The 19,252-nt window shown below is 45.2% G+C and overlaps 1 protein-coding gene across 1 annotated transcript in view; it reads left to right on the forward strand.

Moving 5' to 3' along the window:
• Window positions 1-19,252, forward strand: part of TMEM131L (transmembrane 131 like) — a 226,795-nt gene that overhangs the window by 4,326 nt on the left and 203,217 nt on the right. Inside the window, exon 3 of the mRNA XM_073576389.1 lies at window positions 15,489-15,532. Coding sequence (XP_073432490.1) covers window positions 15,489-15,532 — 44 coding nt within the window. The remainder of the gene's footprint in view (window positions 1-15,488; window positions 15,533-19,252) is intronic.

Here is a 19,252-nt window from a genome sequence, read left to right on the forward strand (position 1 = left end):
CTGACGTCTGCGATGCACGGGCTAGCCGCAGGCGTCCTGACCTGACGTCTGCGATGCACGGGCTAGCCGCAGGCGTCCTGACCTGACGTCTGCGATGCACGGGCTAGCCGCAGGCGTCCTGACCTGACGTCTGCGATGCACGGGCTAGCCGCAGGCGTCCTGACCTGACGTCTGCGATGCACGGGCTAGCCGCAGGCGTCCTGACCTGACGTCTGCGATGCACGGGCTAGCCGCATGGGGTCCTGACCTGACGTCTGCGATGCACGGGCTAGTACGGAAACCTGGATATGTGAAGCGGCCCTAGAGTTGTTTTCTTGTAGGCCATGGATGTCTTAAAAGCAAACCATTACCGATACATTCAGGAGAAGATGGGAAACCCGTGTTACCACATTTTCTTTTTATTTATTCTGTGCCAACACATTTCTTAGCACTGAAGATGGGTGGTAGTCCCTCTGCCCTTTTCCCAGGGGAGTTTCTATTCTAATTTGTAGCATAATTTAATAGTAAGCCACTTATCTTAATTAGTGAATACTCCTTTGTCGTCCCCTTTTAGTGGAAAAACTTTGCGATCACTGGGCGTCTGACCGCTCATACTCCCACCATATTGAGTACCATGTGAATGAAGTTGAGGTTGATCATACACACTGTCACTCCGTTAATACTTAACGTGACCATCGGAGATAGCCAAGCGCTGTGCCCCAGTGGTCCTTTGCACTCTCCTAAGAATGACACAGGGTCTCTTCAGAGCCTCTGCTCTCAGAATCAATCTGGGTCTCAGTTCACTAATGGGTAAGTTTTCCGCTATCCTATGGGCAGAAGACATCATTCAAACTTGGGAATACCCCGTCAAAGGCCTTTAAGATGGCATATGGGGTCCCTGTGGCTCTATAATCTGGAGACACAGTGACTTTGCTAGTCTCTAGGACATTATTTTTTTTGGGGGGGGTGGGGGAATGGCTGAGTAATTGTTGAATGTTTTGCAAATATGATAAAACAAGCAAAAAAAAAAACAACTACCCAGAGAAAAGTCCAGACGTGCAAAGCCCATGTGGGTCTTGCCTTGGGTGAACTTCTATCGCAAGACTGTACTGCCAACCGCCAGACAATTCTCCCTTATGAAGTAAGCCTTGATGAGGGAAAAGACCCTCAGTATAGAGATTGTGCATAGGATCGGTACCCAAGAAATGTATCTGCTGCTTATGACCACCGGTACCTGGAGACTGAGGAGAGCGGACCCCGATGGTGTTGGTTGCTCTCTACCATCCACATTACAAGTAACCAGGGCTGTGGAGTCGGAAAGCCAAACCTCCGACTCCTCAATTTCCATGACTCTGACTCCACAGCCCTGCAAGTAACGTTGCTTTCTCTTACAGTTGGAGACATGTTGCTTTCTCCCACCCATCACTGCTTGCTTGTGTATGCGTTTCTACTACAACAGTGAAACAATAATGCCATTTAATAGAACAGAGAATATTAAAGGAAGCTGTCACCGGCGGTCCGTCCTGCAGGTTGGCCTGCATTTTCATGGTTACAGGTTCCCTTTAAATATTTTGCAGCTTTCTTTGTTACAAACATTGGTATGTAAGTCGCGTTATGTGAGCAAAGTGGTAACCTAGTCAAATGCCATCTCCAAACCAGCCATAGCGCATTAGTCACTTACAGACATGTGTGTCTTAGACGTATTGGCAGTCTGCACCTCTGGACTTGTGCCGTGAAGAACCGTTGTAAACCTAGGCTTTGCCTATGTGTTTGGTCACATATATTCACAATGAAGATTCTCTTCTATGCCGATGGAGATGTTTAATATTAGAAATCATTGATTCGATTCCCACTGCTCTGGTCTTGGCCTCCAGTCTGGTCCTCCATGGCCTCTGCGCTTTTGCGTACCTGGTATCCTGGGCACCTCAGGCAGTTAATAAGCCCCACGATGTCACGCCGTTACAATGGCCTAATGACGAGGCCTAATGCAATGTCGTAACATTCACCACATCTTTACATTAAGGGGCCTAGTAAGCGCTGAAGGCACCCGGCATGTCAAGTGCAGAAGTAATGACCGGCTTCCTTTGGGGAATGGACTGGGTGCTGGGCCAGGGCAGAGGAAACTCAATTACTCATCTATATTTAGTATATTTCCATAGTAGCTGTTCATTATGCTGGGCAGATATTAAAATACTCAAGATCTTATCCTTACCTTCTGAACCCTAGTCATTCTAAAAAGGAACTATTGGCTTGTCAAAAGTGACAGTTCTTATTTTAGTCGTTTTCTTCCAAGCTCATCTGGTGTTGGCTTGTCGGTGGGGGGAGCAGAGTCAGCTTCTGCCAGGCTCATCTGGTGGTGGCTTCTCGGTGGGGGGAGCAGAGTCAGCTTCTGTCAGGCTCATCTGGTGGTGGCTTCTCGGTGGTGGGAGCAGAGTCCGCTTCTGCCAGGCTCATCTGATGGTGGCTTCTCGGTGGGGGGAGCAGAGTCAGCTTCTGCCAGGCTCATCTGGTGGTGGCTTCTCGGTGGGGGGAGCAGAGTCAGCTTCTGCCAGGCTCATCTGGTGGTGGCTTCTCGGTGGGGGGAGCAGAGTCAGCTTCTGCCAGGCTCATCTGGTGGTGGCTTCTCGGTGGGGGGGAGCAGAGTCAGCTTCTGCCAGGCTCATCTGGTGGTGGCTTCTCGTTGGGGGGAGCAGAGTCAGCTTCTGCCAGGCTCATCTGGTGGTGGCTTCTCGGTGGGGGGAGCAGAGTCGGCTTCTGCCAGGCTCATCTGGTGGTGGCTTCTCGGTCGGGGGAGCAGAGTCGGCTTCTGCCACGCTCATCTGGTGGTGGCTTCTCGGTCGGCGGAGCAGAGTCGGCTTCTGCCACGCTCATCTGGTGGTGGCTTCTCGGTCGGCGGAGCAGAGTCGGCTTCTGCCAGGCTCATCTGGTGGTGGCTTCTCGGTGGGGGGAGCAGAGACCGCTTCTGCCAGGCTCATCTGATGGTGGCTTCTCGGTGGGGGGAGCAGAGTCAGCTTCTGCCAGGCTCATCTGGTGGTGGCTTCTCGGTGGGGGGAGCAGAGTCCGCTTCTGCCAGGCTCATCTGGTGGTGGCTTTTTTGAGAACAAAGGATCATGCATCTTGAAATCCAGCGTGTCCATCGTTCCTGCTGACATCTGGCGACTCCCTCCATACTTATTAAATTGTCGGACGGTCCTGTCATAATCAGCCGGTGTGACTGACTGTTCATCTAAGGAGGGTGCACAGTGTCAGATTGCTGCCCAGCGAGCGCTGATCTGCATTCGGGCTGTCACCTAGGCCGATACAACCTCTGTGGGGGAACAATGATCACTAATATCATTGTTCTGTCCCTATACAGCCTGCATATTAACCTCTCTACACAGGAAGAAGTGCTCCTGGTTTATGGTGGATATGAAGATAAATGGATTCACACATAATGAATAAATAATACAGTTTACTAATCTGATTATGAAAAATTTATGCAAGAGAATAGTAGACTCATAAGACTGCAAACGATGTACCATATATATCAAAATGTTATCAACATGTAACCAGGCAAGATATGAAAAGATGTACGTTACAATGATTTGTAAGAGCCGTCAGCGGCCTGCTGTCATCGCTCGTTATCGGCCCGTGTGGATGGGTCTTTATTTAGCACTTGGTGCATCTGTAGATGTTCTGCACGGCATAGTAGTAAGTGTAATGGGATAGTTATGAGTAAGCTACGGCCCCTGTAGGCAACAAATGCAGACCAACAGGTCAGAGCTGCTTACAAGAATCGCATTTTTATGCACACATACGTAATAAATTGATGTCTTCCACCTTTCTTATGTGCACATACCGGACTCTATAGCCATTGAATGTCGCCCCTAGTGTGTTACCTGAGCTGGGAGTGGGACCACGTGGTGACCGCCCTGGCACTGTCAGATAAGATTATGGCAGGGTGGAGTGGGACCTGCTTAGTGACTAGCTATCTGTTTGCAGAGTGCACACAGTTAAGAAATTCACTTATGTACGGTAATTTGTGCGGAGTAGTGGTTTCTGCGAGTCTCCGCCATTGTGTCAGGTAGCAGAATCCTGGCCTGTGGCTTGTCACCAGAGCAGATGTCCTTTTGTGCGCTTACTTTATTGTGTGCAGCGGCATTCAGCGTGTGCATGGTTAAAGAAAGAACTTGGTTCCTTCCAGCGCCAGTGAATGGGCTCTGTTTCTTCATTGCATTTTTTTTTTTTTAATGCCTTGGCGACTTTTGTCTAATGCAAGACTGTGACCTATTCGCCCCTTTCCAAGCTGCGGGTCTTGTTGCTGCTTTGTAGAAGGTGTCTGACATAATATGGGATCGCTGGCTCGCCATGCAGCAGAGAATCAGGTTCATGTGCGCCGGACACCCAGAAATACATCAGCGGGAGAAGCTTAGCTCATACGGTTCATGGCCTTTAATCCTGGATTTAGCGAATTGCTAATACACTTTTAATTGCTGTAAGCTGAAATAATACAATTTCTTACAACTCCTCTCCTGGCTCCTTGTTACTCGAAGGGAAAGTAGTCCATAGACCCTCATCTGATGGCGGTTCCTTTGTCTTCTTACAAGCATAGACCCTCATCTGATGGCGGTTGCTTTGTCTTTTTACAAGTCCCTTGATCCCTGCTATAATGATGACAATTTTCAGTTCCACATGCCGACAGATAGGTCTATGCCCATGACATCTTGTGACCATGGTGTGTGCACGGTGGCGGAACTAACCCCATCATCATTAGTGTGCCTATGTAATTGTGCTCGAGCTGTCACACAAAGGGAGAAGCACGCTTACTGTATTCCCCCTTCCCATAGCAAGTGGAGGGAGGAGCAGAAGATGAGTCCTTGATGGACTCCTTAAATGCCAGCACAAGGCGCTACGCCTGGGCTCATTGTCATTCTGCATGGCTGCTCGAGGGGCAGAACAAAAGGCTCCGAGCGCTACTTGAATATGTTAGCTATGGCTTTTAATAATCTTTGTGAAATCTTTCCAGCAGAACAAGCGGCCATCCTACAGTCTCATTAGTAGAATTAGCTGATTTCTGCTGCTGCTGATGTTGTAATTAGGGGATGGGGAACGAGATTTGACAAGTTCCTTTTGTTCGGAGGTGAACGATGCCTTATTGTCGTTACCAGTTGTAGCATTTCGGCTTTTATGAGGCTCCTCCAGCAAATATATTTCAAGTTTTGCCGCATGCGTTCTATATTTTATTAATTATAAAGTGAGTTTTGTGATTCAATGATTTCATTACCGGATCATTTCCGTATTTAAGGGAAATGTAGCTAGGAGCCAATTGTCTACTAGCCAGTCATTGATCGTAAGAGGAGCTCTAGATACTGAAGGAATGGATGAAGGGGAACAGGAAAGGTCACAGCACCTTTTTAACCTCTTAGGCTATGTTCACACTCTTTTTTCAGCGTTTCCTTAATGCAAATTTTCAACTGTGATTTACAGCACCAGCAAAGTCTGAGATTTCAGCAAGCTCCTGCACAGTTTTTTTTTTTTTTTCTTTGTCCTCAGTATTTTGTGCAATACCTTGGTTTTTGCAAAATGCAGCATGTCACTTCTTTCAGTATTTTTCAACCATTGAAAGCAATGGGTGGTGCAGAAAGTGCTGAAAAAAATGCAGGTATCAGTTTTTGGTGCCAAACCCTGATGAAGTAGAATCAGTTTTTATTTTTTTTTTATGCACTAAAACTTCTATCAGCATGCACAAGCGTTAAATGTACCCAAGCCAAAAATGCAACAAGTAAAAGCAAGTTTCTTACTGCCAAGAAAGCAGATTTTGCTTGCGAGAAAAAAACGCAGCAAAAACACAATGTGTGAACATGGCTTTAACCTTTGTTATTCTCTTTATATCACGTTATCGTCTAGTCACAGGATAGGTGGTAGCCAGCTGATCTATGGGGGACCTTTCTCTGGGCCTGCTACCAATCCCAAGAATCGGGGTCTCCTGCGGCCTGTTTGAATGGAGCAATGGGTGCACTTCAATCCATTGAAACTGTACACTCCACGTTCTGCAGACTGCTATGGTCTAGGAGGATGAGACCATAGCGATCATCTTCTTGTCGCCTACACTGTGAGTGGGTGATAAGTTGCTTGCATATTGCTCAGATGTGGCTTCCATGTCTTGGTGATAAATGTCTGCTACTCTTGCTGTTTCTAGAATGAAGAAGCCTGAGTGACAGCCCCTTTTAAGAAAAAATGTTTCACTAAGCTCCTTGTTAGAGGCAGTTTACCCAGTTGTTTGTGAACTCTTCACCAAACTAAATGGTTTTGGTTCTTGTGCTCAACTTTTCAGTCCGTGGTTTACTCTTCTGACATTACAGTTCCCACGCCTTGCCTAGCAGATCACCCAATAGATTACATAGTTATGTCAGTCTTCAGACTTCTGTGTCTTATCGCCATACTTGCTTAAAATGAGAAGCCACTTCCTGTGAGTGTACAAACCAGAAGCATTGTTGGTTTCCTATTAACATTTTGTTGTTAAACTACTTCCTTTTTTTTTTTTTCCAAAATTTATATTCTTATGTCGAGTTCTCATCACTATACCTATACTGAGCTTTTCTGAACAACCGTCTTTGCTAAGCAGGGCTGTGTAGTTGGAGTCAGTGTCCATTTTGGTGAAGTCGGTATAAAATGGGCCGACTCTGACTCCTAAAATATATAATAACTTGGGTTCAGTAGTTCAGTGCAGGATGTGCTGCAAATGTTTTCTTAAGAATTTAGGAAAGTTATGAAATGTCCTATAAATGTCTGTTCTTTTCCTAGTCTAAGGATCTGGGCTTTTAGTTGAGATGAATCTGTGCTGCACTTTATGTACATCCTCAGTAGTGACCAGTGCTGTGGAGTCGTAGTAGAGATGAATCTGTGCTGCACTTTATGTCCATGCTCAGTAGTGACCAGTGCTGTGGGGTCATACAGTAGCTAAGATGAATCTGTGCTGCACGTTATGTCCATGCTCAGTAGTGACCAGTGCTGTGGGGGTCATACAGTAGCTGAGATGAATCTGTGCTGCACGTTATGTCCATGCTCAGTAGTGACCAGTGCTGTGGAGTCGTAGTGGAGATGAATCTGTGCTGCACTTTATGTACATCCTCAGTAATGACCAGTGCTGTAGGGTCATACAGTAGCTGAGATGAATCTGTGCTGCACTTTATGTCCATGTTCAGTAGTGACCAGTGCTGTGGGGTCATAGATGAGATGAATCTGTGCTGAACTTTGTCCATGCTCAGTACTGACCAGTGCTGTGGGGTCATAGATGAGATGAATCTGTGCTGCACTTTGTCCATGTTCAGTAGTGACCAGTGCTGTGGGGTCATAGATGAGATGAATCTGTGCTGCACTTTATGTCCATGTTCAGTAGTGACCAGTGCTGTGGGGTCATAGATGAGATGAATCTGTGCTGCCCTTTATGTACATGCTCAGTAGTGACCAGTGCTGTGGGGTTATAGATGAGATGAATCTGTGCTGCACTTTATGCACATGCTCAGTAGTGACCAGTGCTGTGGGGTCATAGATGAGATGAATCTGTGCTGCACTTTATGCACATGCTCAGTAGTGACCAGTGCTGTGGGGTCATAGATGAGATGAATCTGTGCTGCACTTTATGTACATGCTCAGTAGTGACCAGTGCTGTGGAGATGTAGTTGAGATGAATCTGTGCTGCCCTTTATGTACATGCTCAGTAGTGACCAGTGCTGTGGGGTCATAGATGAGATGAATCTGTGCTGCACTTTATGTACATGTTCAGTAGTGACCAGTGCTGTGGGGTCATAGATGAGATGAATCTGTGCTGCACTTTATGTCCATGTTCAGTAGTGACCAGTGCTGTGGGGTCATAGATGAGATGAATCTGTGCTGCCCTTTATGTACATGCTCAGTAGTGACCAGTGCTGTGGGGTTATAGATGAGATGAATCTGCTGCACTTTATGCACATGCTCAGTAGTGACCAGTGCTGTGGGGTCATAGATGAGATGAATCTGTGCTGCACTTTATGCACATGCTCAGTAGTGACCAGTGCTGTGGGGTCATAGATGAGATGAATCTGTGCTGCACTTTATGTACATGCTCAGTAGTGACCAGTGCTGTGGAGATGTAGTTGAGATGAATCTGTGCTGCCCTTTATGTACATGCTCAGTAGTGACCAGTGCTGTGGGGTTATAGATGAGATGAATCTGTTCTGCCCTTTATGTACATGTTCAGTAGTGACCAGTGCTGTGGGGTCATAGATGAGATGAATCTGTGCTGCACTTTATGTACATGCTCAGTAGTGAGGCAGTGCTGTAGAGTCGTAGTCAAGAGTCGGTGGTTTGGCTTACCAACTTCACAGCCCTTAGGGTATGTTTCCACGTTCAGTATTTGCTGCGGAATGGATGCTGCGTACAGCCGCAGCGGCCAGATGTTACAACATAGTGGAGGGGATTTTATGAAATCCCATCTTCACTATGCGTTCAAAGACGCAGGTGGCAGATCTGCGTTTACGCACATGTGGCGCGTCTTTCTGGACCACAGCATGTCTATATATCTTGTGGAGTCGCTCAGTCTCTGCAAGAGAAATATCACTGTCTGTGGGATGTGGTGATTCCGCATGGTTCAATGAACACATGCGGAATCACCGCGCGTACAAAAGCCGGCAGCGCTTTGGACGTAGCTGCGTCCAAAGCGCTGGCTAAACGGAATGTGGAAACGTACCCTGAGGCCGCGGTCACACTTGCTTATAGCATCTGATGTGAGAGCAACAGATGCAATATGCTAATGACCCTCAGCTCCTGCTCTGCTGTGAGCAGGAGCCAAGAGTCATGCTACTGTGTTCCGAGAGGATTGGAGCACAGCTGCGGAGGAGGCAGAGAAACTAATTTCTCTATCTCCTCCGTTGCTGGTGTCGGCGTATAGCGCACAGCACTTGGCTAATATCCAAGTGATGTGTGCTGTGTCACTCGCACCCATATGCTTATATGGGTGCATGTACGCCAAGATTCGGCCAATTGTCGGTGCAAATCGCAGCATGCTGAAAATGGACGAGAAAAATAACGTTTATGGGAGTTGCCCCATAGATGAATACTGGTCCGAGTGCTATGCGATGTTTTATCGGATAGTACTCGTCCGTATTCATCGCAAGTGTGACCCCCGGCTTAAGAGTCGAAAAACATTCAAGCAACTCAACCGAAGAGCTGTACAGTAGATTCTGCAAATAGTTACCGTAAGTAGCAATGTCAAGTGTACAGTCACAAGTGTAGGACAAGGCCACTTTCATGTGCATGAAGAAGCTGTCACAATAAGCATTGATACTGACTGCACTATTTTATAGTCTTCATGACAATAATTGGTGATTATCACGGGCAGGGCAGCAGTCATGACTTTTTGGGCACTATACAGAAAAGGTTTCAATCGCATGCTAGATACATACAACACACACTGCTCACATATTAGACATATACAAGACACATCACATGTTAGATACATACAACACAACCCTACATATTAGACACATACAGCACACACCGCTCACATATTAGACACATACAGCACACACACTGCTCATATATTGGACACATACAACACACACATCACATATTAGATACATACCACACACCCCTACATATTAGACACATACAACACACACCGCTCACATATTAGACACATACAGCACACACACTGCTCATATATTGGACACATACAACACACACACACACACACACACATCACATATTAGATACAAACCACACACCCCTACATATTAGACACATACAACACACACTGCTCACATATTGGACACATACAACACATATTAGATACATACAACACACATCACATATTAGATACATACAACACACCCCTACATATTAGACGCATACAACACATACTGCTCACATATTGAAAACATGCAACATACTGGACACATACAACACACACATCACATATTAGATACATGCAACACACCCCTACATATTAGACACATACAGCACACACCTCTCACATATTGGACACACACACACACATCACATATTAGTTACATACCATATTAGGCCAGGTTCACATAGCGTTAACCAGCCCTATCAATGCATAGCGATGACTGGCTGCGTTAACGCGATATGCTATACCGTTAGCGCTGATGAATCATCAGTGCTAGCTGTGACGGAACCGCGTCCGAGGCTCCGTCAGCGCTTAATGGCACTTTGCGAACGCGTGCCGCTTTACGGCATACATCGCGATGCGCCACATAATGGTGGTGTATGGCAGCGTTAACGGACTGCGCTACACCGCGTAATACTGTGGTGTAACGCAGTCCGTTAAATGGACTGCCATAGCGCAGTGAGAATCCAGCCTTGGACGCATACAACACACACCGCTTACATATTAGACACATACAATACACACCGCTTACATATTAGACACACACAACACACACCACTTACATATTAGACAACATACAACACACACTGTTCACATATTGGGCACTTACAACACACACTGCTCACATATTAGACGCATACAGCAAATATTGGACACATACAACACACACTGCTCACATATTGGACACATACAACACACACTGCTCACGTATTGGACACACACAACACACACTGCTCACATATTGGACACACACAACACACACTGCTCACATATTGGACACACACAACACACACTGCTCACATATTGGACACACACAACACACACTGCTCACATATTGGACACACACAACACACACTGCTCACATATTGGACACATACAACACACACTTCTCACATATTGGACACATACAACACACACTGCTCACATATTGGACACACACAACACACACTGCTCACATATTGGACACAGCACACACTGCTCACATATTGGACCCTCACAACACACACTGCTCACATATTGGACACACACAACACACACTGCTCACATATTGGACACACACAACACACACTGCTCACATATTGGACACACACAACACACACTGCTCACATATTGGACACACACAACACACACTGCTCACATATTGGACACATACAACACACACTGCTCACATATTGGACACACACAACACACACTGCTCACATATTGGACACACACAACACACACTGCTCACATATTGGACACACAGCATACACTGCTCACATATTGGACACAGCACACACTGCTCACATATTGGACCCTCACAACACACACTGCTCACATATTGGACACACACAACACACACTGCTCACATATTGGACACACACAACACACACTGCTCACATATTGGACACACACAACACACACTGCTCACATATTGGACACACACAACACACACTGCTCACATATTGGACACACACAACACACACTGCTCACATATTGGACACACACAACACACACTGCTCACATATTGGACACACACAACACACACTGCTCACATATTGGACACACACAACACACACTGCTCACATATTGGACACACACAACACACACTGCTCACATATTGGACACACACAGCACACACTGCTCACATATTGGACACACACAACACACACTGCTCACATATTGGACACACACAACACACTGCTCACATATTGGACACACACAACACACTGCTCACATATTGGACACACACAACACACACTGCTCACATATTGGACACACACAACACACACTGCTCACATATTGGACACACACAACACACACTGCTCACATATTGGACACACACAACACAAACTGCTCACATATTGGACACACACAACACAAACTGCTCACATATTGGACACACACAACACAAACTGCTCACATATTGGACACACACAACACAAACTGCTCACATATTGGACACACACAACACACACTGCTCACATATTGGACACACACAACACACACTGCTCACATATTGGACACACACAACACACTGCTCACATCTTGGACACACACAACACACTGCTCACCTCTTGGACACACACAACACACTGCTCACCTCTTGGACACACACAACACACTGCTCACCTCTTGGACACACACAACACACTGCTCACCTCTTGGACACACACAACACACTGCTCACCTCTTGGACACACACAACACACTGCTCACATCTTGGACACACACAACACACTGCTCACCTCTTGGACACACACAACACACTGCTCACATCTTGGACACACACAACACACTGCTCACCTCTTGGACACACACAACACACACTGCTCACATATTGGACACACAACACACACTGCTCACATATTGGACACACACAACACACACTGCTCACATATTGGACACACACAACACACACTGCTCACATATTGGACACACACAACACACTGCTCACATATTGGACACACACAACACAAACTGCTCACATATTGGACACACACAACACATACTGCTCATATATTGGACACACACAACACACACTGCTCACATATTGGACACACACAGCACACACTGCTCACATATTGGACACATACAACACACATCACATATTAGACACATACAACACACACCGCTCACATATTGGACACATACAACACACATCACATATTAGACACATGCAACACACACCGCTCACATATTACACATATACTACACACCACTCACCTATTAGGCCTGTTTCACACATCCGTTTTTCCCCATCAGTGAAAATCCGCCGTTTTGCAAAAAAAAAACGGATCCGCCATTTTGGCGGATCCGTTTTTTTCCCCCCATTGACTGGTATTAACGGCGGATCTTGACGGATGGTCATCCGTTCGATCCGTTTTTTTACGGATCCACCAAGATTTTGCCGTCCGCTGAGCGGACAGGACGGACAATGAAACGTTTTTTTTCCTCGGCAGGATCTGCATTTTCTATTGCGCATGCCCGGGAGAAATGCCTGTGTCGGAAATTTAACCCTAAACTCAGTTCTGGCGACTGAAAAAAATTTGAAGGTCCGACTGAAACACGAAACCCAATGCAAGTCTATGGGGAAGCAAAGTCAGCAGAGAGTGGAGGACAGTAAACACACCTACATGCCGGACCGCTTTTTTAAAGTGCGCAAATTCTCTCTCGGCGAAACCCACCTTTGACATAAGTTGGCGACTTATGAATCTGGCCGACCTGTTTCACTCAACTCTAGTGATAACCTATATCCAGCAGTGGGTGTAGCAATACCCAGACAATTTTCTCACTCATCCCCAGGACAGGGAGGCATTCGGGGAGGGGGTCAATCTGGATGTCTTTCTCTTCGTAGACCCTAAAACTGTAGCTGTACTTTGAGGTACTCTCGCCCAACTGGTACAGTTTAATTCCATACCTGGCCCTCTTGCTGGGCAGTTACTGATGGAATTTTGGACTCCCTTTGAAATGAACCAGAGATTCATCTATAAAGATGTTCCTTTAGGGGTTGTGCGCCTCAGCGAATTTTCTGCTGAAGTGTTCAACTACTGGCCGAATTTTATATAGCCTAACTTTGATAGTCTATGTGCCCACATTGCAGAAATGCTGCGGAAATGTCCGCAGCATTTCCACAAATCCCCGCCGCGGGTAAAACGCATGCCGAATTCACATGCGTTTTCCCGCAATACACAAGTGTTTTTAGCTTGCAGAATGCTTGTGCTTTTCCAAGCGATTTGAAGCATCGCTTGGAAAAGTGATTGACAGGTTGGTCACACTTGTCAAGCATAGTGCTTGACAAGTGTGACCAACTTTTTGCTATTGATGCTGCCTATGCAGCATCAATAGTAAAAGATAGAATGTTAAAAATAATTTAAGAAAATAGAGATATACTTACCCTCTGTCGGCCCCCGGAATCCTCCCGGCCCTCATGGTGCTGCCGGCAACTTCCGTTCCCAGGGATGCATTGCGCGAATGACCTCTGATGTAGCGGTCAGGAGAAATGGTTTTCAGCTAAACAAGTGTTCTTTTCATAGCTATCAAAGGTGTATGACCACCTTTAAGGTCTCCATACACATTTAGGGTACCGTTACACTTAGCAATGCACCAGCGATCCCGACCACGATATGACGCGGTCAGGATCTCTGGTGCATCGCTAAGTGGTCGCTAGTGAGCTGCCAAACAGGCAGATCTCACCAGCAACATAGCAGCGGTTGGGGGTCGTTACTTACCTGTCAGACTAGGCGATCCTGACGTCCTCCCGCCCGCGTCCACGAGTCGCTCGTCGGCGCCGCAGGAAGCTGACGACGAGAAATGGTCCAGTATCACACTTAGCGATATCGCTAGCAATATCGCTGCTGCGTCACAAAACCAGTGACCTTACAGCGATATTGCTAGCGATATCGCTATGTGTAACGGGCCCTTAAGGGTCTGTGCGCACGGTGCGGTTTCTACTGCGGATCCACAGTGGATTTGCTGCTGCGGATCTGCAGCAGAACTGCAGGTGATGTACAGTACCCTTATAGCCTATGTAAAAAAAAAAAAAAAACACGCTGTGCTCATGCTGCGGATTTTTCCGTGGGAAAAAAAAAGCAGCATGTCACTTCTTTTGTGCGGTTTTGCTGCAGTTTTCCACCTGCTCCATTCTACAAATCCGCAGGTGGAAAACCGCACAAAAACGGCAGTAAAACCGCAAAAAAAAAAGGAAGAAATCCTCAGGAAAAATGCAGGTCATTTGACCTGTGGATTTAGTAAAATCCGTGGAAGGATCCGCACTGTGTGCACATAGCCTAATAGCTGTTGACTGACAACTTTCTCCCATGACCCTCCCATAAACAGGAACCCTCGGGCGCAGTGTTTTCTGAGAGCTGTGCCCAGACTCTTTTGGCAGTGGCATATCTCTAGGGAGAACAACAGGATCGGCCTTTGAAATTCAGGAAACAAGATGCTTTTCTTCCCTGACTAGTCTGAAAGCCCCTTAAACCCTGACATCGTTAGTCAAGGACTAGTCTGGAAGCCCCTTAAACCCTGACTTCATCGGTCGAGGACTAGTCTGAAAGCCCCTTAAACCCTGACATCATTGGTCAAGGACTAGTCTGGAAGCCCCTTAAATCCTATCGGCTGGTAGTAGCAGGATTGGACAACTTTAAGCCAGCGTGAAAGAATAGTCAGAGGCAGAAGGTGATATGGATGATTGTAGACTTTAGAGACTTATTTTTTTTCAGTTCGATCTTGGAGACCTTTTTTATTTCGTTTGATTCTTTAATACCGTTATAATTATCTAAATGTTGGCTGATGGTAACTATATGACTAATGTTTTCTAAAATAATGTTATGACATCTGCAGCATTCATATGGGCCCCAATGCCTAGGATATCCTAAGGCCACTCTTTCAAAGACCTAACAAATATTACCCCTACTTTTTATCCTTGTTTTGAAAAGACAGGTGTACTACCTTGTATGACTGCATTTTATGACCTATAAATAAGTTGTGTTTCCGTTAATTGTAATAATTGAGTTTCTTAATACGTTCTATGAAATCTTAGTATTTTAAGTAGAATTTTTCATTATCGAAATACTATCTTATTCAGTGTTGTGCTTTTAGTTGTGTGTATTTTATGATTCTGTATAATTTCCTAACCTATTCTATGTTTTTTTTATAGGCTGATTCAGATCAGCATACAGGGGAACATTTGCAGGAACAGAAGTAAGTAATTCTGTGTTGCGTATAAAAAAAAATGACGATTCAGTCATGTATTGGGTCCATAAGTGGAAGGCAGGAAGAATAGAAGTCTAGTGATCCATGTTTCCTGTAACAATCCATTCCTGTTAAAATCATGTCTCGCTTGAAAACAATGTCCTCATCCTGGCAGCTTCGCTGAATAGGATATTCTTGACCAGTTACTATTAATATGCTGCATGTAAACATTGGTGTCTGCACATTAAAGCACCAGCAGAGGCCTCCTTATGAGGCTTTCTGGTAGTTTCACAAAAAAAAAAAAAAATATATATATATATATATATATATATATATATATATATATATATATATATATATATATATATATAGTATATATAATATAATAGTAAGGTGGCTGTCGGACTCAGTGGATGGGAGATAAACCTGGAGAAATGCTTTAGTACATATAGGATTAGGAGGGGTTAATCGGCCATGACAGGTTGATTGCAAGCAGCTGATGAGTTGGGAGAGATGGTTGTTCACCATATCTCCACCCCTGGGTGTGGTTCGTTTTGTAAATTGAGATGTTTGTCTCATACTTGTCTGTGTGTATGGAGATGTGCAGAGCTCCTGGACGGAGTGCCTGTGCTAAAGGACTATGAAGCTGGACTCTAAGCCAGACAGGCTAACCAGCATTATTGTATGGACTTATTACTTTATTTCACTTTGTGCTGGATAAGGGCTGTATTTAAGTTTTTCTGTGATGTGGTTTATGAAGACCGAAATAAACCAGCCAGACTTTTATGGTAGGTACACACGTTTAGTATTAGGCAGCGCTTTGGACGCAGCACATGTCCGCTCCGCCCTAAGCGCTGCCGGCTTTTGAACGCAGGTGATTCCGCATGTGTTCATTGAACTGTGCGGAATCACCGCATCCAATACATTGTACAGGTGACATTTATCTTGCGGAGACCTAGCGTCTCCGCAAGATGAATAGATATGCTGTGGTCTGGAAAGACGCCGCATGTCCCATCTCCGCAGGGAAGCCGTGGGTGCCGGTGCAAGCATAGTGGAGATGGGATTTCTTGAAATCCCATCCACTATGCTGTAACATTTGGCCGCTGCGGATGTACGCATTGTCCAACCCGCACCGTTTACTGACCATGGGAACATAACCTAAGGCTATTTTCACACGTTGCGTTTTTGCTGCATTTTTTGTGCAAATTGAAAGCTGCGTTTTACAGTATCAACAAAATCTCTGAGATTTCTGAAATCTCATGCACATGCATTGTTTTTTCCTGACTGAATTGGAAGTCTTTGTGAACTGCAGCATGTCATTTCTTTCAGCATTTTTGCAGTAGTTTTTTTTTCACATAGAAAGCATTGAGTAAGAGCAAAAACGCAGGTATCAGGTTTTGTTGCGTTTTTGGTGCAGAAAACTCAGGAACCACAGGCAGCACTAAACTGTATCCGCATGAAAGACGCAACAAAACCTTTTTTTATTAAGCAGCTTTTTTACTGTCAAAGCAGTTTTTACCTGCAGAAAAAAAATGCAGCAAAAACGTAACTTGTGGACATAGCATTAAGTAGAAACAATTCCAGTGATGCCTCATGTTGCTTCGAGGTGAGTTGCATTGTAGCTGTGTGTGTATATTTTTTTTACATGTTTGCTAAGCATTCTAAAACAGACACTTTGCAGGGAAGTGTAAGATTGGGCGCACCAGTCTACTGGGGCGTAACCACCAAACCAGATTTTCATCAGAAATCCACATTTCCTTACAGAGACGCGACATTGAAGAATAAGAGTCTTGTTATTGTCGCATAGAAATTCCTATTGAAGCTCATTATTTCTTTATTTGCACTTCAGCCCCATAAACCTGCACAGTGCCTGGAGCAGAGCAATGGGCCGACCGCAGGTTCCTGTACAGCTGGGTGGCCGTAAGTGCGGAGATAGCATAGAAGGGCACGCAGTGCCGCTCAAGCGCCGTAGCCCCTTTATTTTCAGCACTGTGATGAGCCCAAAGTTTGCACGGTCACCATGCCTTATGCCATCACTAGATAACAAAACCACTTTAATGAGATTATTGGCATTTATGTTGGATACCAGGGAGACCTTCTCAGATCCTAATATCAGTGGCGCTTGGTCCCCTGTAGCTGACAGAGTTGGTTGCTACTGGCATTTTAGATTGCTTTGTATTGACATCTGTGCTAGCGAGGTCTGTTATCAATGTCACCGTCCGAACCACATTCTGCTGCTCTGTTACAGACACTAGATAGCACAGTGTTGGGCGCTGCAGGAGAAGTGTGTGTGTATACAAATATATGTTTAATATTTTGTCATCCCTAAGCCACATGATACGTCGATTCCATTAAAGTCTCTATACAGTCGTTTTCCTAAATCCATCCTATGTAGTTCTAAGGCTGAATTCACATATTGCGGTATGATCGCTGACTTGCTGTACGGTCTCTGCACCGCAGATCCGCAGCAATTTACAGTACAGTACTAGTAATTGGGCTTTTCGAAATCCCAAACATGTTAAGAAAAAAAAAATTGGCATGAAAGCTTGATGCGGATCTCAAATCTGCAGTATTCTTATTCTTGTGCTGCTTCTCTTTGTGGATTTCACCCTTTTCAATGCTTAGTAATGGAGTCGAGTAAAATCTGTCAGTAACATATGCAGATTTGTGACTAAATCCAATGTAGAAATTTTCTGCAGAGTGTGACTATTGCCATAGTGTGTAGGAAAGTATGCATGCACGTATTGTTTAGGTGGCGGCTGATCTGGACACGTGTCATTCTATAATTCTGGCACTGTGTATTATGGAATAGGCTGGATATTTATATAATTGACTTCTCATTATTTTTCAGCTGGGCTGGGTACAGCTCCTTGTCGTAGGTGGAAATTTTCCTGGACTCTGCTGTGCACAAGGGCTCATACATTACAGTTGTTAGAGAGACCTGTAAGTGGGCTACCAGGTAGATTTGCACAGAGAATTGTAAATTGTTCTTTATGCTATGTGGGTATTTTTTTGGAATGTTAAAGGGAATCTGTTAGTGGGATCAACCCTCCTAAGCGTCTATATAAGCATGCGGGTCATGGGAAGTTGATACCTTGATATGTGTGATCTGATGTCTTATTCCAGAGAAATCAACATTTTGCTGTTAAGATCTGTAAGCCAGGCACTGATCTGCATGAGAATCTGCCTCCAGAGATTATTGTAAAAGGGGGCGTTACCAGTGTGAGACATGTAGACTAAGAGAGCAGACTGTCAGTCATTACATGTCTCGCACTGGTAATTCCCCTTTAATACAAAATAATCTCTGGAGGCAGAGTATCATGAAGATCAGTGTCCGGCATATAGATCTAATTAACATATTAAGTGAAATGTGTATTTCTCTGGAAAAAAACATCAGATCACAGATATCATGGTATCTTTGTATTCAGCTTCCTATGACCTACATGTCCTTATAGACTGCTTAAGAGGGTTGATCATACTGACAAATTCCTTTTAATATTGTAAGCCTGTAAAGAATTGCCTGGTCCCTCTCGCACCAGTACGAGACCTAGTGGGTTCCAGCTCTGACTCCATTAAGAACTACTTATACAACAGCAGAGGTTCAGTAGGAGGCAATAATAGGGCTGAACTCCGACATCTTTGAAGCCCTGTTCGAGCATGTCCATGAGGCTGTTGAATTTGTGCCAGGAGATCCATGGCTGATCTGGACACCACAGTCTGAATACGCCC

The sequence above is a fragment of the Dendrobates tinctorius genome, unplaced genomic scaffold (assembly GCF_039654945.1).
Source record: "Dendrobates tinctorius isolate UK_male_01 unplaced genomic scaffold, ASM3965494v1 ptg000008l, whole genome shotgun sequence".
Lineage (NCBI taxonomy): Eukaryota > Metazoa > Chordata > Amphibia > Anura > Dendrobatidae > Dendrobates > Dendrobates tinctorius.